General features: G+C 42.9%; 1 protein-coding gene across 4 annotated transcripts in view; it reads left to right on the forward strand.

Annotated features, from left to right (window-relative positions):
• Nucleotides 1-12,622, forward strand: part of SYTL1 (synaptotagmin like 1) — a 107,197-nt gene that overhangs the window by 13,324 nt on the left and 81,251 nt on the right. For 2 of the 4 annotated variants that reach the window (XM_077481021.1, XM_077481023.1), the window contains exon 2: nucleotides 10,663-10,831. In XM_077481021.1, coding sequence (XP_077337147.1) covers nucleotides 10,663-10,831 — 169 coding nt within the window. Of the gene's footprint in view, nucleotides 1-3,110; nucleotides 3,202-10,621; nucleotides 10,832-12,622 lie in introns of those variants that run through there. The other 2 variants (XM_077481024.1, XM_077481022.1) reach the window with 2 other exon arrangements.

The following is a 12,622-nucleotide window of genomic DNA, read 5'->3' on the forward strand; positions in this document are numbered from 1 at the left end:
ATATCTGCACCAATCTTGCAGCATACGGATCCAGCTCTGCCATTCGTATTAGAGGTAGATGCATCAGAAAAGAAACAGCTACTGGAGCCATCCTTTCCCAAAGACAGTGTCCCAAGGCCTTCCTTCATCCCGTAGCCTTTGCATCAGAAAGGAACTACAATGTAGGAGACTGGGAGTTATTGGCCATTAAGTTCGCTCTGGAAGAGTGGAGATATCTGCTGGAGGGTGCGTCCCATTCTGTCATGATCTTCACTGACCACAAGAATCTAGAGTATCTCAGGACAGCTAAGCTCTTAAGACCTAGTCAAGCTTGTGGGCACTTTTTTTTACAGATTTGATTTCCACATTTCATACAGGCCTGGTTCCAAGAATGGGAAAGCGGACGCACTCTCCCAGATGTTCCCTGAATCTCCTCAGTCGATGGAACCTAGTACCATCCTATCCCCGCCAATTATTTTTTGCTCACTCACTGATTTGATAACCACCGTCAAATTGGCATTCAGTCACTGTACCAACGTAGAGGTTCTCTCCTTGAAGAAACACAACGATCTGCTCTGGGCCCAGAACACCGTCTTTGAGCAAAGAATAAGAAAGCACTTTTATATGCAAAAATATAGACTTTGTAGTATAAAAAAAGATAGAAAATGGGCATTTTATCTGATCCGTTACAGTATAAATTAACCCCCCCCTCCATATTGATGGTCATGGCAATGACAGTTAACCTCCCTTCCCCTTCCACCATTGTTGGTCATGACAGTAAAAGTTAACCCCCTCCTCCCCCACTTGATGCGAAAATTGATGGTTATGGCAGTGAAATTAAACCCCCCACCCAATTGATGATCACTTACTAATTACACACCCACAGTACAGCCTCTCCTTCAGTACTCAGTGCTGGTAAAACAGAAAGCATTACATTGCCCGGCATCTTGCTACCATTCTACAATCTGACTGGTGCCCAATAGCCCACTGAACTTAAAGCAGAGTTCCACCCAAAAGTGGAAGCTCTGCTTGTTTGCACCTTCCCACTCTGCTGCCACATTTGGCACCTTTCGGGGGGGGGGGGGGGGAGCGGATACCTGTCAAAACCAGGTTCCAGCTCTCAATTCTGGGTAAGATTGCCACAGTCGTTGTGCAGCGATCTATGAAACACTCGGCCCCTCCTCCCCCCTGCTGCCTTCTGGGAGACACACAGGTCCCATAAGACAGCGGGACCATTTAGAAAGCACAGCGTGACTTGTGCATCCACAAGGCTTCACTTCCTGTTTCCCTTAGTAAGGGTGCCGGCGCCTACACCCGGAGCTGATGGACAAGTAAGTGTCCTTATATTAAAAGTTTTTTTTTTTTTTACCCAGGCTGGAACTCCGCTTTAACAAGCATTTAACCCTTTCAGTGCAGGGAGGCCCCACTACTAGTATAATTCTTTCTGCTGCCCGGAGTGGGGCTTTAAAACCAAGAACCTGAATGTCTTAGCGTGGCTCAGTCATGGCTTAGACCTCAATCCAACTGAGAATATTATAACAGGATTTGAAAATTGTTGACCAGCATTGGGCCCATGTGTTTGGCAGCCGGTCTGTCGAAGGCACATGACTGGCTCCTGATCAGCTCTCTCAGCCAATGGCTAAGTGTGCAGGCAACAAAACAGCAGGGGAGATCGCTGTACTAACATTGGATTGTTAGTACAGCGGCTTCGACCTGAGCTGTCAGGTTTTTTTTACATTAAACCCACTGGGTTGAATGAAAATAAACTAGTGGTGTGTACTAGGCTTAAGCCATCCTGCAGTGTAATAAATCAAAGTACTGTGTCCCTGTGGCTACTGATCTCAGCACCACCTTTTCAGGCACTGCCAACCAACCTGGCTGCAGCTGCCCATTTCACTAGCTCTCCAGGCTAACTTCTCCCCACAGTCCTCCAGATTGATGCTCACTAACCCACCCGGCTGACTCTCAAGAGATCTCTGAGTAGTTGAGTAGTTCTGACCAGCTCCTTCTGCCCCCCCCCCCCCCCCCCGGAGCATGCCATCTTTCACTGACATGGTGGCCTGCCCCCCTGTCAGCCCTTTATTGGGGATTGGCTGAGGCTCTCATAAATATTCCAAGCAGCTCCTCCTAACCTCCACCCACTATGTCTAGAACATTCTTCAATGTCCCAAAAAACAGGGGGAGGCACCAGAGAAGCTGTCAGGATGAGTCACCCAGCCCTGAGAACATTCTTCAATGTCCCAGAAAACCGGGGAAGGCACCGAAAAAGCTGTCAGGATGAGTCACCCAGCCCTGAGACAATTCTTCAATGTCCCAGAAAACAGGGGGAGGCACCGAAGAAGCTGTCAGGATGAGTCACCCAGCCCTGAGAACATTCTTCAATGTCCCAGAAAACAGGGGGAGGCACCAGAGAAGCTGTCAGGATGAGTCACCCAGCCCTGAGTCACTGAGCCCTGACCCAGATTCACAACTCAGGCTTAGCCATGAGCTGAAATAAATTTACCTACACTAACAAGCTTACTCTACAAACCTGCACTAACAACCCTACCACACTCACTAGATGGTGCTACACTAACAAGACAAAAAGGGTACAAAGCTGTTTTTTGTCTCTGGTCGTGTTCTTCTTCTTTCGCTGTTCTTCTGATTCTTGTCCATCTTTATTGATCTTTTCCTCTTTCTTGCTGCACTTCATTAGAAATGAACCATTAGTCTTATGCCAAACGGCCTCAAGCCAGAGGAGTAGGACAGTCAAATAACTCTTGAAAATACATTGCAACACTTCTGTTTTCACCACATCCTATATTACATTTCTCTAAGTAAGCAATGTGTACCTGGGAATGTATTTAGCTAGTAAGAATCATTTAATAATCAGTTTAAAGCAGATGCTAAAGCACTGTGTACCATAAACATTTAAAGTGTATATGCAATACATTTTTTACCTTTTTTTAATCTCATTGCTGTTGATTTGCTCCAGTCTTTTTCAACAACTTCTTATTCACGTGATCTAGATCCAGAATTAGCTGCACAATTTTGCTGTGCACTTCTTTACTGATTGTGTCATACAGTATGTGGCCCATCCCTGCTAATGTTTACCAGCATAGCCACATGCTTTCTCCTCCAGGGTGTATGTGACAGGGTGGCACTGCGGGAGCACCACTTGGATAAAGTAATCAACTCATCACAGGAAATGCATTAACAAGAACATTATACCAGGATTACCAGGTATTCATTTTATTAAAGTTGTCTGGGTATCTGGGGACCCCCTTATTTTTAATGGGGGTTTTCAGATTCCAACAAGCTGCATGCACCTAGACCCACACCACCTCCAGTCCAGATTTGTGATTTAGAGGTCCTGTCCTCTTGAACATGGGAATGGGAAGGAGGGGGGGGGGGGACAGGGGGTTCCCCTGGCAAGGTACTCCACCATGTTAAAGCGGAGATCCACCCAAAAATGGAACTTCCGCTTTAAGTGCTGGTGACCCCCTGACATGCCACATTTGGCATGTTATTTTTTGGGGGGGGGCACCCTGTTTTTGGAGGCAGCCAGCTTCCGCTTCCTCTCCTGGTGCCGCAGCACAGGAAGGAAGATTACCTCTCTCCCCCCTCCATCACTGCAATCTTATGGGACACATCACAGGTCCCAGAAGATTGCCAGCCCATTCACAGCGTGCAGCGCGCTCTAGCCTATAAAGGCTATAAAACCACAGGCCGGCACCCACAGTTAGAATGCCGCATCCCTGGACCATGGGACAGGTGAGTGTCAGATTATTAAAAGTCAGCAGCTACACTTTTTGTAGCTGCTGACTTTTAAATGGGTGGAACTCCGCTTTTAGAGCACGTTGCCTAGTATGGTGCAGGATGGGGTTGGGCGCACACCCATTACTTCCTTTTTTGGCTTGTCAGTCTGCATGCTCAGATAAGGGGAGTTGCAGGCTGTTTTTTTGGCTTTTTTGCATAGGGTCCCCCTTAATATTCAGACCAGATCCTCATCAAGAATGTATTTTTATGTATGAATGTATGAATCCCACACTGTTGTTTTTTTTGTGTGGAGCGGGATCCTCATTGACATCTATATCAGATCCTCATCTACGGTAATGCCCTGTACACACGGTCAGACTTTCCAACAGAAAATGTGCGATCGGATTGTGTTGTCAGAAATTCTGATCGTGTGTGGGCTCCAGACTTTTTCTGTCAGAATTTCCAACACACAAAGTTTGAGATCTGGATCTAAAATTTTCCAACAACAAAATCCGATCTTTTAAATTCCGATCGTTTGTAGACAATTCCGATGCAAAGTGCCACACATGCTCAGAATAGATTACGAGACGAAAGCTATTGGCTACTGGCCTCTTTATAGTCCCGTCGTACGTGTTGTACGTCACCTCGTTCTGAACAATCGGATTTTCTGACAACTTTGAACGACCGGATTTTGTCGTCGGAATGTCTGACCGTGTGTACAGGGCATAAGGGTGTGAAAACGATGAAAGAAATCCCAGAATGCTTTGTGCACAAACAGAAGGAAGCAGCTGAAAGCTGTCGTTTGATGGCAATTTAAACAGCATTTTTTTCTTTGTGAATTTCAGCTTTGCTATAGAACAGGGGTCTCCAAACTTTCTAAGCAAAGGGCTAGTTTACTGTCCTTCAGACTTTAGGGGGGCCAGACTGTGGACAGTGGGAGTAAAAATCTTACTGGCATCAGTGGGAGTAAACAGTGCATCGATGGGATTCGGGGGAGGAACAGTGAGCCATTGCTGGTATCAGTAGGAGGAATAGTGCCCCGTTGTTGGTGTCAGTGGGAGAAATAGTGCTCCATCATTGGTGTCAATGAGAGAAATAGTGTCCCATTATTGATGTTAGTAATAGGAATTATGTCAATTTGTTGGTGTCAGTGGGAGGAATGGTGTATTGCATCAGTGGCAGGAAAAGTGTCCCAAGGACCAGATAAAAGCATGCAAAGGGCTACACCTGGCCCCTGGGCACAGTTTGGAAACCAGTGCTTGAGAAGTTCATATACATCGCACAGATGCATCACTTCACAGGCAGGTTAAGAGCATCCTTCAGGCATGGCATTTAATGGGCTTTTGCAACCTTAAAATCACTTCTCATGGCCAACCTGAATTATTTATTTCTTTGGTACATGTTCCCCAGAGCAGTACCCGGCCCTTATTCCAATTGTTTGACAATCCCTTTTCTGCCCAAAGGCTGATTGAAAAATAACTGATTCATGTGTGGCCAGCCTTATTGTTAATGTTAACATGCAATGGACCAGCTGAATGTGAGTGGGCACAGAGTCAGTGTAAAACGGAACGGGTAACATATGGATATAAATGCCACGCTGTCAGACATACACCCTGTTCTATGTGATATGCACACATATCATGGCTTTATAAAAATAAACTTTCTTTGCAAACTATATCAGAATACTTGATGTATGGTGCGCTTTAGGAGGTGTGGCTTGTTTAATAAAGACAAATGTCAAAGCATCTACAAATGACCTAGGAATAATAGATAGAACAGCGTTGCTATGTGAGCAATGCAGGGGTGTAGTGTACTCTTACAAAGAGGAAGTCTGCCAGCTTTATTTGCCTGTAACAAAATCTGTCTGTGAGATAACGCTTTTCATGTCTTTGTGTTACAGAGCGGTGTAAAGGTTGCGAATGTCACCATTTTACGCCTTTGTTTCTCCGAGTTACTGTTTTCTTTTTAGGTGGAAACTGTAAAGATAGAATAGAGTTATAGAACATGCTGTAGAATAAAGGCTGTACCTGTAATGCATCTATCATTAACTGTCTGACAGTATTATTGACCACACCAATAACGTTGGTGTAATTCTACAGCAATCACGTAGTCTATGCATGCAAACCATTGCATTAGAGCAGGGGTCTGCAATCTTATCAGTATGAGGGCCACTGTCAATGGCGGCCAGTGGTATTTTTTTAGGGGGGGGGGGCAAACAATGCACAGCCAGCCACCCTTCCTCCCCGGTCCGGTCTCTTGCAACCCCCCTGCAAAGAAGAGTGGGCAAATATCGCAAAGTCTAGATGTGCAAAGTTAGTAGAGACATATCCAACATACTAAAGGCTGTAATTAAAGCAAAAGGTTGTTCAACAAGATACTGACATAAGGGGGTGATCCTTTTTTCCAACTCAGTGATCCTGTTTTTGATTTTTTTGGTTGGGTGTTATATCTTTTACTTGAATGTTGTAAATACAGCTGAATAAAACAAAAACTGTGTCGGTCCTCATTTCAGGCCTCACATCACATCAGAGTCCTCTCTTATACATGAGAACCCTCCTTTTCCCATCAGAGCTCCCTTTCACAGCTGAAGCCCCCCCTTCACATCACACCAGCGCCACCATCCCTTTACATCAGAAGTGTGTACACAAGCCAGGTGTGACCCTCAGGGCATAGTTTGGAGACCCCTGAATTAGAGAACAGTAGGAGACTATTTTAAATCTAATTTGGCAAGATTCCACTAATTAGAAAGATCAGTGCAAAAAACAAAAAAAAATTAAATGAGAGCTGATTGGTGACAAAACAGGTAGATATCTGGTAAAATAGTATTAAGCCCAGGTTCACACTGAGCTGCGGGAATGAAGCCGTGCGAGTTCAGCTGAATTCGCACAATTTCACTCCCGCATGTCAGTCTCAATCTCAGCCGCGATTTCAGAGACATCTGTGCAGGTTTCTGTACAGATGTCAATGTAAATCGCAGCCCGAAATCGCAAAAAGTAGTACAGAAACAACTTTTTGAAATCGGAGCAGCGCCGTATAAGCGTTGACGGCAATTGCCGCCAACATGTCAAAACGCTCCAGTGTGAACCAGGGCTAAAACTAGAAAAACATCTTCAGAAGGAACATCTTGACTTTATGAATCAGCTTACTGATCTTTACTTTGGTTGCCATTGTCACGCAAGCAGTGCCTGGCCATGTATGGGTGGTGTACAATGTTTGCCAAAGTCCCACCTTTTATTCTCAAAATTTACCTTTTTTTTCCACCATTCAAACACAGCACAACTTAGACAGTTCACTGGATGGTCCCTCAATACCTTAGGGGTTGGTATACATTAAATATAAATGAGTGAAATGTAAAATCTATAGCAAAATAATTGGACCACGATAAAGAACTGTCTACCGAATATGTAAATTTATAAGGTGTGTAAAAAATATGTGAGCTATCAATGCTTGACCCCTCATTAAAGGATAACTAAATCCTCCTATTTATTTCAGCCAAGGAAGCTGCCATCATAAGCCTGGTACACACTTAGTTTTGGGCTGAACGGAAAAAACAGCTCAGATCGGAGCCGCTGTACTAACAATCCAGTGTTAGCACAGCGATCTCCCCTGCTGTTCTATTGTGTTCTGACAGGGGGGTGGTCCCCCCATCAGAACACTCCGGTCAGCCAATAGCTGAACAGGAGCCGATCGGCAGACCTTTTTCGGTCATGCCTCTTTTCCGGTCATGACCGGCTGCAGTACACATAAGCTGAATGTCAGTTGGTTTCTATTGAACCGGCCGATGCTGTCTGACATTCGGCCAGTGTGTACTACTAGGCTTTAACCTCTGTTTAATTTGCAACTGCCATGATACTGCACATGTGATCAGTTATGACATCAGTCATTTGATGGTTTGACAGTTTGGTTGAGAGCACAATCAAATGTGACAGTTAGCCTTCCTGGCATGCTGGGTAGGTGCTTGTATTTGAAACTCTTCAATCAATGGGTTTTTGAGACTTTTGAAATGGGAATGAAGGACACCTATCGGCAAAAGTATGCAGACTTAGGACACACCCCTTGCCACGCCCTCTTAAAGGAGAATTGTACAAAAAAACAAGATTGGGTAAACCCACAAGTGCTTTTTTTTTACCATTACTATTCCTTTAGATTGGCTTTTGGAATTTTACAAATGCAGCAATTTAGAAATCAGATGAAAGTTTTAGTGCTGGAAAACACTTTTTTATAGATAAAAAGTGCATTTTATATACAACTATATAGATCAGACCAAATGAGGGACAAATGAGGAGGAAAGAGGGACAGACACTGTTCCAAATCAGGGACAGTCCCTTAAATTAAGGGACAGTTGGGAGCTTTGGTTCACACTAGGTGAGCTGCAACTGCACTTAGCAGCCTTGCCTTGTGCAGCTCCAGGTAGAAAGTTAAAAAGGTAAAAAGCTTTGCTTCCTATGCTGTCAGTTCACAACACTGCAGTGATATGTGCTGAAAAGGGTACTGCATATAGCACATTTTCAGCGCAAGGGGTTGCGATGCAAAGTACCACATTACAGTTACACTATATGAATAGAACTTTACGAAATGCCACTTTGGTATTTCAATAAAGTTCAGACAAAAGAAAAACAAGGCGGTCGGCACTATGTTGCTGTTCCAGTCATCTTACATCAGTGGCAATGCAATCAGCATGGCTGTCTGGTGTGAGCGAGCTCTAGAAGATTCCCAGGCTAAATCCAGCTTTGAGTCACGAACCACGAATAAGCGTGCATTAATCAAAAATCTGAAAAAAATCCAGAAACAATTATCTTTTACTTATTTCAATCAGTGACTCATAGGGTACTGAAGCCAAAGCTTTATGTCAGTTGCACAAGTGTGACTGCATGCGCCATAGATTCAAATAGAAGAGCCAAGTTGGGCTTTCTTCTTGGGGCTGCATAGTGATGGGTCTAAAGCAGGGGTCTAAAACTAGCGGCCCTCCTGTTGTGAAACTACAAGTCCCATCATGCCTCTGCCTGTGGGGAGTCATACTTGTAACTGTCAGCCTTCCAATGCCTCATGGGACTTGTAGCTCCGCAACAGCAGGAAGGCCACCAGTTTGAGACCCCTGGTCTAAAGCAATGTGTGGGAATGGGGTTTGGCAGCAATCTCCAACACTCCCTGCAATTTGTTGGTGCTTTGCCTGCCTCTGCCAGAACAAACACTACAATGTGATTGTACAAGCCCTGTCAAAGCTCCTTTAAATTTACCAAAACTTTATAGTATGAGGAAGAAACGTATACAATCCATTCAATGTGTATCAGATAAAAAAGGCCTTTGCACTAAATGGATGTCAGTAAATCTAAAAGAGACTTTAAATTCAGATTGTATAGCATATGATCAGTATAAAATATAGGCAAAATATAGCCATGACAGAAGGGTTTGGTAGACTATTGTAAGTAAGTGCGGGCAACTTAAGCCAGCCATGCATACTGTCGATCAGGGGTCTTCAAACAATGGCCCTCCAGTTGTTCAGGAACTACAATTCCCATCATGCCCAGTCATGTCTGTGAATGTTAGAGTTTTACAATGCCTCATGGGATGTGTAGTTCCGCAACATCTGGAGGGCCATAGTTTGAGGATCCCTGCTGTAGATTGAAAGTCCCTGCTGACCCAGACAAATTTTGATGCATGTATGGTCAAGAAGGTTGTACAGAAGTTGACCTACGGATCTGACAGATTTTCCCTGCTCAATCGGTGTTGCAGGCTATAGGAATCATTTCCCCACTGTCAGAATACAATATTAAGGATTTCCCCGTCCACCTCAAGTGGGTGGATGGGGGAATGGATTTTCTTCTTTTTTTTTTCTCAGCACGCTGCTTCAACCAAAAACAATGACCTGTCTATGGGCTACTTTATGTACTCATTTATATTTATATTTTTCTATTTTTTTTTTATTTAATCACTGATTAGTGCATTTAGGTAGATGGTCACTTTATTATGTGCCATAAACATATGGTATTTTGACACTAGCGCTACATTTATATTTCTTTACTATTATATATATTATACTATTTACTTTTTTCTGTCCTTATACTGTATATGCAGCACCTCCCACCCTTTCCCCAGATCCTTTTGAAATCATACCTTGGTTTTTGTGCCCTAGCTTTCAACTTTTGTCTGTAAAATCCTTTTTTTTGTGTTTTAGTTTATTTTTGTTTTTTCATTTAAATTTTTTTATTTATTTTTCATGCTTCTGTTAGACATTTTTAAAATTAAGATAATTTTTTTTTTAAATGTTCAACTTTGTTAAAATTTTTGGGCACATTATCAAGTCGAGATACTGCAAATGAGCTATTTTTCATTTTGCTTATTATTTGCCATTCATCACTTCCTTATTCAGTGCTTGTGGTCTTTGTCTTATAAATACATCCTGTACATAAACCACCGTGAGCCACCACTATACCTCCCCAGCAAAGCGTGTATATGTATTTAATGTCACTTGCTAATTGTTTGCGTGTTATGCTACTTTGTATGTTTAATGTTGTTTTACATATATGATGTGATGTACCGATGGCTTTTGTGGTAAATACAAGTTTTTGTTTTGACGTATATATTATGAATATTGTCCAAATGTACCTAAAGTCTTTGTATATGTAATATGTAAGTGCTTAGCATACCGTATGATTGATTAGTTCAGCTGTGCATACAGCACATACAGCATAGTACTTTTTTGTGCCTTTAGAGTAAACTAATTAGTAAATATATAGTAAATTATGATTTTTAATGATCAGTTTATTGATGTTTTAAGATCAGGTGACTAATAGGCATTTAATTGGCAATGATCAATAATCAGATCATGTTTCAATTCCTTTTTTTTTTTTTTCATTTGAGGAGATGTATTCATTATTGTATTGTGTGCTGTTCTGTCTGACAGGTAATTTAATATCTCATACCTATTGTCCTTGGCTGTTGTAGCTGACCTGTGCGCCTTAAAGGGCGAGGACCAATGTGCTCAAAGGATGGAAGAGGGAGAAAATGGGGACTTTCTGGATCTCAGTTTCTTGACGGGGGAGGAGCAAAAAACGATCACACAGGTTCTTGAGCGAGACACACAACTTAGGGAAAAGGATGAGCAACGTGTACGGTACGTTATGTTTACAATGAAGCAAAATGCAAAGCCAAATTTTATAGCTGAATGTTAACAAAAAAGTATATAGTTTAATAGGGCAGATTAACCACTTTGCAACCACAGACATTTTTAACTTTTTTGCGTGCATGTTAGCCACTTTAGCCCTGGAAAAATGTACCCCTTTCCTGACCAGAGTACTTTTTGCGATTCGGCACTGCGTTGCTTTAACTGACGATTGCGTGGTCGTGCAACGTGGCTCCCAAACAAAATCGACATCCTTTTTTTCCCACAAATTGAGATTTCTTTTGGTGGTATTTGATCACCTCTGCGTTTTTTATTTTTTGTGCTATGAACATAAAAAGAGCGACAATTTTGAAAAAAATTCATTATTTTTTACATTTTGCTATAATAAATATCCCCCAAAAATATATAAAAAAACATTTTATTTCCCTCAGTTTAGGCCGATGCGTATTCTTCTACATATTTTTGGTTAAAAAAAAAAATCGCAATAAGTGGTTATTGATTGGTTTGCGCAAAAGTTATAGCGTTTACAAAATAGGGGATAGTTTTATGGCATTTTTACTAATAATTTTTTTTACTAGTAATGGCGGTGATCACCGATTTTTATCGTGACTGCAACATTATGGCGGACACATCGGACATTTTTGACACATTTTTGGGACCATTGTCATTTATACAGCAATGAGTGCTATGCAAATGCACTGATTCCTGTGTAAATGACACTGGCAGTCAAGGGGTTAACCACTAGGGGGCAGTGTAGGGGTTAAGTGTGTCCTGGGGAGTGTTTTTAACTGTGGGGGGGCGCAGCTACGTGTGACACGTCACTGATCTCTACTCCCGATCACAGGAAGCAGGGATCAGTGACACTGTCACTAGGCAGAACGGGGAGATGCTTGTTTACATTAGCATCTCCCTGTTCTTCCTCTCCGTGAGATGATCGCGGTTATCCCCGCGGCGATCGAGTCCGCAGGACCTGCGACCCGACTCACAGAGCTTGCCGCGGGCGCACACTCGCCCGCCCGCCTCTTAAGGGGCAACGTACAGGTACGTTAGTTTGCCTGTATGAGCCCTTCTACCGACGTATATCGGCGTGAGGCAGTCGGCAAGTGGTTAACATACACATTTCAAAAGAGAAATATGGGTTTAATTTTTTTTTTTAGAATCATACTTACTTTGGTGGATGTTGCATCTGACTCCCGGTGCCTCTGCACTGAGAACCGGGTGAAAAAACATCCCTGATCGCTCGGTTCTGACATCTGTAGATCTGTAGACTCTGTTCTTCTCCCTCCTCGCTCATTGGAGTGCTGAATTGTGGCAGAGGAGCGGCCAGCTCAGTCTCTCCGCGTCTCGTGGTACCTGTTCCAGACTCCGTGGACTGATTTCTGTGACATCAGCAGAGATGAACTCCTGTGATCTATAGGAGAAGTAGCCAAACGAGCTCAGCCTGGACTTCTCCTACTCCTTTAAGCCTAAAGATTGGTTAAACCTCCCAAACTCAACTGTATATATTTTCTGAAAGCAAAGACCCCAGAGAATAAAATGGTGACAGCACATGTTTATTGTACATTTTCAGTAAAAATACACTAACGTTAATTTTACTGCACACAAACACAATTGGGACCAGTAAATAGATATGCAACATGTCAAACCTTAAAATTATGCAGTCCTGTAAAATAGGTTCAAACTTTGGCACCCAAAATTGTCCATAGGTGTTGTTTTAAAAGCCTTTACAGGTTTAGAGTTAGCCACGAATGATGGCCTTAAAATAGCTGCTTTCGCTCTGAT

This window comes from Lithobates pipiens, unplaced genomic scaffold, assembly GCF_037356315.1.
Source record: "Lithobates pipiens isolate NorthernLeopardFrog02 unplaced genomic scaffold, aLitPip1_a1.2 Scaffold_16, whole genome shotgun sequence".
Classification (NCBI taxonomy): domain Eukaryota; kingdom Metazoa; phylum Chordata; class Amphibia; order Anura; family Ranidae; genus Lithobates; species Lithobates pipiens.